Below are 12466 nucleotides of genomic sequence, written 5' to 3' on the forward strand. Positions count from 1 at the left end.
ATTGTGAAGGCTGACCGGAAATGGGAAGCTCCAGTCGCTCCGGGGTGCAGTTTTCGACACAACACCAGCTGTTCGAGCTGTCGCCGCTGGACATGGATAGAAAACACAAAAACAACTCTTTTAAAAGGAAGTGAAAAGACAAACAGCCGGTAACTAGTCGGTAACTAGTTTTAAATGATCTCGCCAGGCTGCTAGTTAGGCAACGGACAGCCGTTAGTAGTTGAATGTTCACCTTAAACAGCGTCTCCGGATAGGTTACTAGCTAACCTCCACTTCCTGTTAACGGTCCCGACTGGAAATAAATACTTGTAAATAAACAAAATAAGCGTTTAATTTAGTCTTACACTTTGTCTGATTTAACACGAAAAGTCGCATATTTAATTACAATGTTGTGTGCAAATAAGTAGTTGCAATTTCGGCTTATTTTAACAGCTTTTTTGTGTTATTGACATGTTTTGATCAAGTAAAACTTCCAAAAGTTAATATTCATTCACATTTATCACTCATCTCCTAATTATTTTGTCTCCCTATTTTTCCTCTCCCACCCTTATTACTTCAATTAGCTCCTCTTTTTTTCTGTTTCAGGTGTTTATTCCCAGGATGTTTCCTAAAACAATCGTGTTTTGAAGAAGAAAACTCCTGATTCTGCAGGTAAATAAGCCCCAGCTTTGTGTGGAGTCTCCATGTTAAATGACACAGTCTTCTTTCATCATTTTACATGTTCATTACGTTCATTAAATACCTGAAATTAAGCTTTAAGATAATTAGCTATGCGTTAAGGCACAATTATCTTTAATTCACTACTTCATTCTGATGGCTTTTATTTAATTGTAGTCTTGTCAGGTTTGTGAGTGAAGTTTGAACTGAGATAAACGTGTTTAACCTTCATTTAATAAATGCAGGCCTTTTTGCAGATTCTGTGGCTCATTCAGGGTGCGTTTACGCCTGATAGTCCGGTAGATTCGATTCGATTAGGGACCAAAATTGCAACATTCCTTTGGGTTTATTCACACCAGGAGAGTCCTTTGGTCTGCTCGTTTGGTCCGGACCAAAAGCTGACTTCATCTTTTTCGTTTGGTGCGGTTTGCATTCACATTGTGCCTTTTTTGGAAGCTGATTATAACTGTAAAAAAAGTCACGATCATTGCTCCTACTGGACAGAAAATTCTGGGGGGGGGCCGGACAGAGTGCAGACCCGGGAAGAAAGATGGAGGTCTGATGAGCACGAGCACATCTGCAATACCAATTAGAATTTCAAGAGCAGCTCCTTCAGCACAGACAGGCTAATCTCTGCCATGATGCTCAGCTACGGCGGCCCGTGAAGTCCAAAAGAAGGCGTACGTTCCCTGCAGCTGGTCCGCACCGAGACCTCCTTAAAAAGTGGAATTTCTATCCTGTGCAAAAATTCTCCTCCAGATGTGTTGACCTCCTATAACCTGGTCGGGTCGAGTCGAGCGGCTCTGAGGCAATCAGGTTTTGCTCGTTTGGTCACGTGACGCAGCAACGAAGCAGTTAGCGAACTAATGGCTTGCTGAAGACGATTAAGGAGGTTCTTCTGTTCAACAGGTTGTTATCTGATCTTGATCAAAACAACAACAGCCTCCGCAGACAGGGGTGGCGCACACGTTGTTCTCAGATTTCATCCAGTTAGACTAGATAAGAAAACAAAGACTCAAATGACTGTTAATTAGTCCTGGTGTTTTGTAATAACCCGTTCCTTACGTACAGTACATGCATCATACATGAAGTCACAGGGACATGATTTAGAACTGGAATCTGTGTGTTTGTTGACCTATTTCTGTGTTCTCTTGTTCTCGGTGAGGCATGCTGTCTGCTGGGAGAGCAGCCCGGCGTTCCGTTGGAATATTTCGGCGCATCTCCAGCTCCTCCGAGGACGGAGGTAAACCCGCACAGTTTTTTCCCTCTTCGTTTGCATTTATTTGTGACAGAAAACGACGCAAACCGCTTTCATTTTATAGCTCTATAAAGATAAAAACTGGGCAGGTTGCCAACAGTTTGACATATAAAAGAATAGAAGAGTTTTAGGGAAAATATCACCTGTTCTGTTTCAGCACAAGCTATAATTTAACTTTTTAGGTCAATTTTATTGCATTTACAGTAATGTTATGACCGTTTAATGTGTCTCCTGTCTGCTTCGTTTCAGACATATTAGTATATTAGTGCATTTCAAACCCTTTACATTTACGTTTCTGAATAAAATATATCAAATATTAGGGCTTTACTTTGCTTTGTGCCTCTTAATTATCTTCCTGAGCTTTTATTTTCTTTCCACTTGTCTGTTTCAAAGCTTATTATAACGTCAACAAAACAAAACGCGAGGCCTCCGCCTTCCTTTTATCATCACTTTTCAGATCTCAGAGGTGAAATCAGTCTCAAGATTTTGTTCGATTTACCAATTTTTTGTAACCTGGGCACACTGGCAGCCTCTAAACTGGTGTTCTGATCAGCGATTCACTATTTTATTATTTATGTCAGGTAATAAAAACATGATTAAAGAGGTCATTTTGGGTTTTAGTTTCCAAGCAGACTTCAGGGACAGATAAATAAAGACACAAAGGTTGATTAAATTAATTAAACTACAGCTTCAAACCATATTTCTTTTCTCATTAGTGTGATTTTCTGTGTTTTATGTGATCTTAAAAAGCCACTGGAGCAATGGATTAACCCATAAACCCCTCTGAGAGCCGTTAATCGATGTTTAATCTGCAGCGGTCTGCAACCCGTGGTTCTGGGGCCACATGTGGCTCGTTTGTCCCTCCGCAGCAGCTCCCTGCAGCTTTGACCAAATATAATGGAGATGAATGATGTTTACACTCATAACTTTAATAGAAAAGGTTGTATGACAGTAATAGATTAATTAAATTAGCCGCCTCGTTAATCCAACACATTTTAGGCTGTGTGGAACAACAGAAAGATGCAGTTTTGCGTTAAATTTAAATAAAATGTTCAGCATTAGTGTTTAGAATCAGCAGCAAAAGCTTAGTTTTGATAAAAATGTAATAAAAGTTTAAATGAATTCAAGTTTCTGCTTTTACTATAAGGAAGTCAGATGGATATCCAGGAGGCTGGTTTAATTTTTCTGTTCGCTCTGATAAATTATGAGGCCATTTGGATTAATTCTGATATTAATTAGACGTAAAAAGTCACCTAAGCTTCACGAGCGTTCGTCCAAACATTCAAAAATACCAAATAATGTCAACAAGTTGTTACAGGGCTTTCATTTTTTAATGTAACAAACAATAGATTTTAATATTTCGTGTTTATTTAACACTAAGGGAGAGCTTCAGATTTGTTTTTTTTTGCGTCTGGACAAACTTGTTTTAACGGGGAGAAGCAGAAATGTCTCCTTTTAACCACCTGTCAGCGTTTCACCACCGAGCGATCCTTTCTGTTAATGTTCCGTCTTTTTTTTGTTTTTCCGTCTTCAGTTTTTCAAAAATTAACTACGTTAACAGACAGGCTGCACAGACGCTGGTGTTCGGGAGCCACTTCCTCCTTGACCCTCCGGAGCTCCTCGCACGCAGCCGGCAGAGGCGTTTTGTCGTTTCGATACATGCAGCCGACGGTGGATTTAAGCGGCCTCGGTCCCGCCGAGCTGAGGCTGCGGATCAGGCAGAACGATCCCAGAATCAGAACCACGACTGGGTTAGCTCACGGTAAGGTCGGCTCTGCCTGTAACCGTTGGACTTTATTCCCGCGGCCTGATTTATTCACGAGCGCCGTCTAGTTTGCAAACAATAAAGATTTTAATCCCGTTTTAAAAATCAGCTCCTACAGGAATCAGCAGAAACTTTAAACGAGACTAATTTAATTAAGTTTTATCTTCTTTCATGTCAATAACTGACCAGTTTTGCTAAAAACCTATTAAAATATAGCAGGTTCACTGTAAACTGGAAAACAATCTTGACTTTAGCACCGGTTTTATTGTCGTAAAGAAGAAAAAAGCCCAAATATGAGGCAGAAATGTTTAAAAAGTGGGTAAACAGAATCTCCCCCCGCGTCGAATAAATTCCTGTTTCCTGCAGGATTTCTGTCGTGTTTTGGGTGAAATGTGTGATTTTTTGTCAGGATACCAGCAGGCGAACGTCGTCATCCTGCCGAGCCATCTGGCCAATGACTTCGAGGCGTTCTGTCGCAGTAACTCCGCCCCTTTGCCGCTGCTTTACCGCAGCCAATCAGGAGAGACTTCCTGCGGCCCTCTGGCTGCAAACGCTGACATCAGGTACGATAAAAAAAAAAAAAAAGAGACAAAATGAGTTTACAGAGCGGCGAAAGATAAAAGGAGCAAAAGACTATCTAGAAGCTAAAAGAAGCAGAACAGTAGTCAAAAGCAGCAAAGTTTCATTAAAAGCCAAAAGTAGCAAAAAACTAGAAGTTGCAAAAGGTCAGCCAGAAGCTAAAAGTAGCTGAAGGCTATCTAAAAGCTAGAATTAGCAGACCAATAGCTGAACCCGGAAAGTAGCAAAAGTCTCCCTAAGGATAAAGCTAAGGCTACCTAGAAGCCAAATTTACTTTTATTGTAATGAATTTTCTGCAGTTTTAAATCGTTCCCCTCAAGCCCAGATCATCATTGGTCCACCGCCGTGCCCTAACAGACACAAACAGCTCAACGTTTCCAGAAATGTTTGACTTTCTTCTTTTGTTTTTTGTGTTTTTGTCTCTTCAGGACCGATGTCCCTCAGTACTGCGTGTACGAGGACGGTCGTCCGGCGGGAACCATCTCCAGCCTGCAGAGGTTTGTCGTCGTGGACCGGTCGCTCGCGTGCCGCCGCTGCCACGTAAAGACGTGACATTCATTTTGTCCTTGCAGGACTGGATCGGCGCCCGGCTCGCTGTCCGACATGGTCAGCTTCTACCTCGGCTGCAGCTTCGGGTTCGAAGGCAAGCTGAAGGACGCCGGCGTCCCCGTGAGGAACGTGGAGCAGGGCAGAAACATCAGCATGTACAGGGTGGGTATCCGTGGCTCCCGGGCATCAGTTGGCTGCGGCGGCCATCTTGAATCGGGTTGACTTTAAAAGCCGTAAACCACAGAGTTGTGTTTTCTGCAGACTGCGGTCTGCTGTGTCCCGAGCGGGACGTTCTGCTGCCCTCTGGTGGTCACCATGCGCCCGGTTCCGGACGGTTTACTGGACGCGGCGGCGGAGGTCACTCACCTGAACCCGCTCGCTCACGGAGCCCCTGTCCACGTCGGAGAGCCAGGTGCTCACAGAAACTCTGCTCTCAGAGGCTCGTTTAACCGTCTCGGTGCAGATAAATCCTTTTTATTGTTTTTTTTATTTCATCTGAGCAGCTCTCCTGGGGATTCAGGATCTGTCCAAACCGGACTACGGAGAGCCGGTGGAGCTTCAGCCCGGGGACGTCCCCGTCTTCTGGGCCTGTGGAGTGACCGCCATCGAGGCCATACTCAGCAGCAGTGAGCCACATGACTGTTTTAATCTGAATTTGCATCAAAACAACAAAAAGGTTCAGAAAATGTCTCAATGACTCAGATCCTTTTAATCGGATCAAATCTATACGTCTGTCTGGATTAATTTTGTTATGGTTACTGATAACTCTTTAACATAGAAATGTCAAACTGCACAGCTGGACACCTCCTGGGTCAAGGATGATCCTTATTGATTTCAAGGTCATGGGGTCAAAGGTCACAAGTGACCCCTGTGTGAAAACCTTGTGTGAGGAAAGTCATGCTTTCTTCCAGAGCCCTCCTTGGCGTTCAGCCACTCTCCGGGCTGCATGTTCGTCACCGACGTCCCGGACTCCCCGCCGTCCTCCGACTCTCTGCGCACGGAGCTCGACCCCGAGCTGACCCCGCTCTGCATCTCCATATCCCACAATCCTCTGCTTTACAGCCTGGTCTCAAAGGCGGCGGCTGCGAAGATCAGACAGCTGGAGGACATAATCATCGAAGACCCGGGTGAGCTGACAGAAGCGGTGGACGGAAAACCAGAAAACCTGACATTTATTCGACTTTTAAATCACAAAGACCCACATTGCTTCTTGACAGCTTGTGAAGCCTTCAACATGTTTTGTGTTTTATCAAAAAAGGACAGACTTTGTTTATGTTTGTCTCATACGAGGCCCGTAATAACTGAAGTAAACCCCTCAGAACTTCCTGACGGTTGTTCGTGTCTCCAGGCCAGCGAGGAATCAGAGCTCTGTTCGTTCAGGACGAACTCCTTCGCTCCTGCCTGGCGCTGTCCCACGCCTCCTCCGTTGCCATAGTGACCGGGTTCCCTACGCACTACATGCACAGGTAAGTGCACGTGCGCAGAAGAGCGAGACGCGGCGAGAGCGTTCGGAGCCGTCACTTTTTTTAGGCCTTCTTTGGATCAAAACAACAAAAAGGCTCTGACTCGTTTCCTGTTTGCGTTTACCTGTTCAGCCCGCCCGACGAGACGGACGGCCCTCCCGGAGCCGTTGCCATGGCAACCATGCTGCTGTCTCTGGGGAAGCGGGTGACGCTGCTGACTGACCGCAGGGCGCTGGAGATGAATCGAGCCATCGTCGACGAAGCGGTGCGGACAGGTGGAGCTGTTGTTATTTTTGTCGTTTTGAGTTGAATTTATTTCGTGGTTTTAAGGAGACGGACTCTGACAGCTGTCCTCCATCAGGGGTCCTGAAAACTGACGTCCCGCTCCTCACGTTTGAAGATGGCGGGCCCGACTCTGCGCTGCACTTCCTGTGTGAGCGTGGAGACCCCGACAAGCCCAGGTTTGTTTCCAGATCAACGCTCGTGTTTCTGACCTGCTATTCCTGCCTCGGTTACACCGACGTCCTAAAAAGAGACAGAGTACGTCTTTCAGTTCAAATGCTTTCACGGAAATCTTTAAATGCTTCTTGTTCTTGAGATAAGTGACCAAAAGAAAAAAAAAAAAATGGACAAAATTTGTTGATTTAATTTGATGAATGAAATACTGAGCTAATTTAAAGTTTTTTTCAGCTTGAGGAAGTTTTATTTGTTATTTCGTGCAGCCTTTCCAGCTTGTTGTATTTCTCTCCTATCTGCTGCTGTATTAATAAAAGTTTCCCAGGCTGGGATTAATTAATTCTTTCCGTCTAAATTAATGCGATCCTGTTGCTTCCTTCCAGGTTCGACCGCCTGGTGGCGATAGAGCGCAGCGGACGGGCTGCGGACGGAAACTATTACAACATGAGAGGAATAAACATCAAACATCTGGTGGATCCCATCGATGATTTGTTTATTGCTGCAAAGAAGATACCAGGAATTACAACCATAGGTGGGGAACGTTCTTATTCTGGAGTCATTTTACGTTTTATTTCCATCCACGGAGCTTTTAGAGGAGCGGTTGGACTGAGACCTCCTGGTTTAGTTGTGCAACCACAGAAAACGTTTCCCTCCTCCTCCTCTCTGCAGGGATCGGCGACGGCGGCAACGAGCTGGGGATGGGCAAAGTGAAGGAGGAGGTGAAGAGCCTGATGCCCAGAGGAGATCTCATCGCCTGCGACGTTCCCGCCGACTTCGCCGTCACCGCTGGTAAAAATTCACCTGAAAGCTCGTCGTGAGGAGAAATGTGTCAATTAAACTCCAGAAGCAGCTGAATACTGAAGAATATAAATCAGTGTTTTAATATTTTACTTTTTGGAATAAAAAAATAGACTTTATTTCTAATAACGACTAGATAAACTTAAAGCCTTCTTACAGCTCTGACATTTTTAAATGAAATAAGTCAGAAAGACTCGGTGCAATAAGTGGCACATTACTGTATGTTGTTGCATTAAAAGTTATTTTGACTTTAATTCATCATTTTACTTTATGAAAAAGCTTGAAAATCCTTGAAAAGCTGCCCCTGATTTAACGGAGGGACATTTATTCAAATAAGAACCATTTTGCCTTTTATATTCTGTTTATTTTTACTATTTTCTCTTGATTTTCCGTTCCTCTACTCTAACCCTAACCCTTGTCCCGTCCTGCTGCAGGAGTGTCCAACTGGGGGGGCTACGCCGTGGCCTGTGGGCTCTACCTGCTGCACACCTGCCCCACCCACCAGCGCTACCTGAAGAAAGGACTCGGGCTGCAGTTCGTCGGCTCCGAGGAGCAGCAGAGGGGCTGGAGGACCAACCTGCCGTCCGTCCAGAAGGTAACACAAACCAGATTACCCCACAGGTGATCATATGTTTGTAATAATGAAGCTGTGATTCGTCTCAGTTTAAAATCAAAGGGATAATAGTTTGTATTAAGCTCAGATTAGATGATGAATCTGAAGGAAAGAAGTGTCAATACACAAAGATGATTCAAAAGATGAATCGCCACAGCGATGTTTTCAGGTTTAAACACAAAAAGAACATGACAAAGACAGGAACGCAGTGATTTAAACACAAAATGTTGTTAAATAAAACAAAAACCTGAATTAAAAATGCTAAAACAATCAATGACGCCTAAAACCTCCCTGGTTCCCATCAGCAGCATGAAGATCAAACCCTCCGATCTGCAGATGTTTCCATCAAATCCTGATATTCTGTGACCTAAACATCGTTAAAGACGTGATGGATCTAAAAGACGAGGCAGATCGTGAAAAAAAGGAGCTTTTGTGGCGTCAGCACGTCGATTAAAACGAAAACCCGTAAAAGTGCAGCTTCTAAACTCCTCGTCCTTGAGAGCGGTGCAGAACAGCAGCTTTACTGCCTGCAGGACGGTTTACTGCCTCTACGTTCGGTTCTGTTCCAGTAAGCCCGCCTCAGCTCGGAACATTTGTCACGTCCACCTGAGTGCAGGTTCACGTCGAGTTAAAAACTGAGGAGTCCATAAAACCAAGAACCATCTGAGACCCAGCAGTCCTTCAAAGACTGCACGTCGCCGCAGTTCTGGTCAAACCTTGAAAATAACATTATTCACAATCTTATGAATGTTTTAACTCTCTGTAAACTGACAGTTACGGCAGCTGTGGCGGCCATCTTTATCGTGTTGACTCTCAGAAGTCGGTCCGTTGTAGCTGAACGTCTGATGATTGTTTCCTGAAGGGTTCATTAGAATCTGCCCAGCGGTTCATGAGATACAAAAAACAAAGCATCTGTCCAGATGTAAACATCTGGAGGAGTGAAGCCTCCTGGACTCTCAGAAACACGAGGTTTTATTTTACGTTTACACAACCCGCTCTGAACCGTCTGCAGACGCGAGAAACAAAAACTAAATCTGTCACCGCACTCTGTCTGTGTGCACCAGGAGGAGTCCTTCCTGTCGACACTGGTGCATTTCGGAATACGAAGCGGGAAAACCGGGAACCTGGGCATGGAGGTGGACGGTTTGACCTTTGACCCCACGCACTCTGACATGATCCGCCGGCTGCTGGAGGCGACCCTGGGCTCTCCTGACTGTTAATAATTCAACCCAGGAGGGGGGAGCGGCGTCCACTTCCTGGACTCCACCGACCAATCAGAGCCGAGTGAAGTAAAATCAGCTCTCAGCTCCTCTCTGCCTCAGGGAGGAGAAGTTAGAAAAATCTGTTTTAATCACTCAAAACAAGAAGGCCTTACATTTTTAATGGTACTTAATGAAGGATTTTTTTTTTTTAGAACAAAACGATGTGTTTCAACCTTTTCTGTGCTTTTTTATGTAATCAGTTTAATTTATGACTTTATAACTCTGTATACGGCACTCCATCTGTAAAAAATGATGTTCGATGTAATTCTTTTAGCACTTGATGTCACTTTAAATTCAGAATTATTCAAAACAACATTAACTCTAAAGAGTTCACTCATTAATAAGAAATAAAAGGATCCTGATCGACTCTTAAAGTTTATAAATCCAGCCTCAGAAAATAAATTCATTAATTAAACAAAAACTGAACCAACGACCGCGACGCAGATCGTCGTCGGTGCGAGCTCCTCTGTAAAAGCAGGAGTTTTGTCGGTTTGCGTCCAGGTGTGTGTTTAACACAATGCCAGGGCGGAAGGAAATCAGCAATGACCTCAGAATCAGCTGCTGCTCGGTCCGGGGAAGGTCAAAGGTCATTCCCAAACTATTCCCCAAGGTCAGACTGTGCAAAGCTCAGAGAAACGGGGCAAAGGTTAAAGGTCACGACAGGACAGTTAGCAAAAGACTGAGCAGGAGAGGCTTGTTTGGCAGCACGACTCAGGTTTACGAAGTTTATCTAAACAGAGTTTACCCATTAATGCACAAAAGCATTGTTTGTAGAAAAGCAATAATAATGTGGGACCGTTACAGAGCTGAGCAGAAACAAGGCTGTGTAAAGAGGAGTGGGCCAGAATTCCTCCACAACCACGAGAAACTGATAAATGTCTTCTCTTATTGGTGTTCTACAATCTGCTTCACCTCAGTTTTTCGCACAAATTCTTTATTTTGGTTCAGTTTTTGTTAATAAATAATGACACAGTGAATTATGTGTCGTTATTCATCTGAGGTTGAACATTTATGACCTTCCTGTAAAACTGGGAGGGGACAGTATAAATTTGCACCATGTTTTTTTTAATCTAAGACGTCCGAATTGGAAGAGAAACTACTTTTTCCTCCAAAAGGTGAGCAGCGTTCTCTGTAAGACGGGTGATTGTGCTCTACAGAAGTGTGCCGAGCACTAATAAAATAAATAAATAAATAACAGCGTCCTGACCCGTTCCGTTTTGTTGTGTCTGTAAAACCAGGGGGGCTTCACGCACAGCTCATCTCTTTGGGTTTGTGTTACTTTTAATGCGAGCTTCCCGTTTAGATTAACGCAGCTCCAGTCGGGTCGTTTTCATTTCTCCTCGGGGGAAATGGGACTTTTTTTTTTTGTTTGTTTGTTTAGGATTTCATTTCTTGGACTGGAACTGGAGCCTGAACATAAAAAACAGAAAAACCTCTTTTTCAATCGTCTGAATTTACAGTAAATGTTTAAATAATTTAAATTGTGTTGAGCAGACGGCTGAAAACGAGCGAAGACGTGACTGGAAAACAGAAACCTGAATCAGCTCGTCGGATATCGCGGGGCTCAAGTGCTGTTATGTCAAGAAGACATCCGATGGGGGGAAAAAAGATGTTTTCTCTGGAACTGAAAAGGTTTTGAGTCTTAGACCGACTCGGCAGCAGCTGAGCTTTAAACCCAAACAAGTTCCTAAAGATGGAAGGAGAAAAAGAAGCGTCTAAAAAAACGAGACAATAACTCAAAACATGCAGCTCAGACTCCATGTTTTCATTCTTTGTCTGTTTTAAATCGACAGGTTTGTCATTTTCTCAGAGTAACGATGGATGGGATCGGTGTATTTACTGGAAATGTTGCTCCTCTCCTTCCGAGCCGTAGAGCTTTTTAGTTTTCGTGGCGGCTCTTCACTTTCCGAAAAACCTCTCCTTCATCCGCCTGGATCTTCCCTGCAGCCACAGGAGGTTGTTTAACGTTCACGGTCACTTGTATCTGCTGCTTTTTCTGCAGTCTGAGGTTTCCTGTAGCCAAAGAATCACCTCCAAAACGTCACAGATAGACTGACGGGAACCTTGAGCCAAAAAAAATAAAAAATTGTAAATTTTTATGCTTTTGTTTCAGGCGTTTGTTGTAACTCCAAGGTTTGGTTTTTATGTGCGTTGATTCCAGATAAGATTGTCTGTTGTCTAAAATGTAGATTTAAAAACAAAATGTAGTGATTTATAAATCTCATAAACCCCAAATTAAACATGTCAAACGTTTAAACAAAAAGAGAATATAGGGGGAAAAATTTAAGGTTATTTAGGTTTTTATGGCAGGGTTGGGACAGATAAAAAATTAAAAACCTTATTAGGATAATTATCAGCGGGTCATAAAAAAGAGGTTTCAGAGAAGCTGAATGTCTCAAAACATCGTCTAAAAATAACGACAGAATATCAGAATATTAACTCGTTTTTGTGTTCTGTGGGCATGAAGTTTGGATCACGACCAAAACGATGAGATCAGCTCCTCCTCGTCGAAAGGAGTCAGCTGAGGTGGTCTGGGCAGCTGATTGGGACGCCTGTACGACCCGGGGACACTTTAGGACCCCGCAGGAGGAGCAGGAGAGGATCAACAGGTACAAAGATGTCCGGGTTTCTCTCTCGGACCCGTTTCCTCCACGACTCGACAGCTGGACGCTGGCAACAACTAAATAAACTATTAAAAAGCTGCACCAATAATCTCAGGGGAGAATCCCATGACCCAAACAGGTTGTAGAGATTTTAGAACGCGGATAAAATAGATTATTATTTCAGCTCTTATTTAAATGCATTAATGGCATTTATCACTTAATGTTTCTTTTTTCTGCACAGTATTTTAACGTTGCAGCAACATGGCTTCATGCTCTCCCTGCCGCTGTGAATCCTCCAGTTTCTCTCCGAAATGTTATTTTGTTGCGAGCTGTGCAAACAATTAGTTCAAAGCCGAAAAACAAACTCCTTCAATAAATCAACACTTCTCCTGTGGATCTTCATCATCGCTCCGAGTTTAACCACCAAAACGAGAAGCAGCAGCTTCAACATTTAAAATGTTTT

General features: G+C 43.6%; 2 protein-coding genes across 3 annotated transcripts in view; one reads left to right on the forward strand and one right to left on the reverse strand.

Annotated features, from left to right (window-relative positions):
- On the forward strand, nt 1–10600 carry dglucy (D-glutamate cyclase). Of its 2 annotated transcripts, XM_017434869.3 has the most exons (17): nt 1–149; nt 586–651; nt 1823–1900; nt 3450–3677; nt 4090–4243; nt 4688–4756; nt 4832–4970; nt 5070–5220; nt 5312–5434; nt 5720–5935; nt 6157–6274; nt 6404–6546; nt 6633–6732; nt 7111–7259; nt 7397–7516; nt 7960–8120; nt 9203–10600. In XM_017434869.3, exons 3-17 carry the CDS (start codon nt 1825–1827, stop codon nt 9356–9358), a joined length of 2103 nt encoding a protein of 700 aa, XP_017290358.1. In that variant the 5' UTR covers nt 1–149; nt 586–651; nt 1823–1824; the 3' UTR covers nt 9359–10600. The 2 variants fall into 2 exon arrangements, with proteins under 2 accessions (XP_017290358.1, XP_017290359.1); XM_017434870.3 differs by lacking the exon at nt 3450–3677.
- The window catches only part of LOC108247001 (ovarian cancer G-protein coupled receptor 1), a 25239-nt gene continuing 19457 nt past the window's right edge, over nt 6685–12466 (reverse strand). The window contains exon 9 of the transcript XR_005233642.1: nt 6685–6796. The gene's annotated coding sequence lies outside the window, so the exon portion shown is untranslated. The remainder of the gene's footprint in view (nt 6797–12466) is intronic.

This window comes from Kryptolebias marmoratus, linkage group LG10 (assembly GCF_001649575.2).
Source record: "Kryptolebias marmoratus isolate JLee-2015 linkage group LG10, ASM164957v2, whole genome shotgun sequence".
Lineage (NCBI taxonomy): Eukaryota > Metazoa > Chordata > Actinopteri > Cyprinodontiformes > Rivulidae > Kryptolebias > Kryptolebias marmoratus.

Bases quoted from the DNA above. Each gene is read 5' to 3' on its own strand.
- dglucy (XM_017434869.3), top strand. From the start codon at position 1,825: ATGCTGTCTGCTGGGAGAGCAGCCCGGCGTTCCGTTGGAATATTTCGG. The intron at 1,901-3,449 runs GTAAACCCGCAC...TTCCGTCTTCAG, and splicing joins CAGCTCCTCCGAGGACGGAG to TTTTTCAAAAATTAACTACG. The intron at 6,547-6,632 runs GTGGAGCTGTTG...GTCCTCCATCAG, and splicing joins CGACGAAGCGGTGCGGACAG to GGGTCCTGAAAACTGACGTC.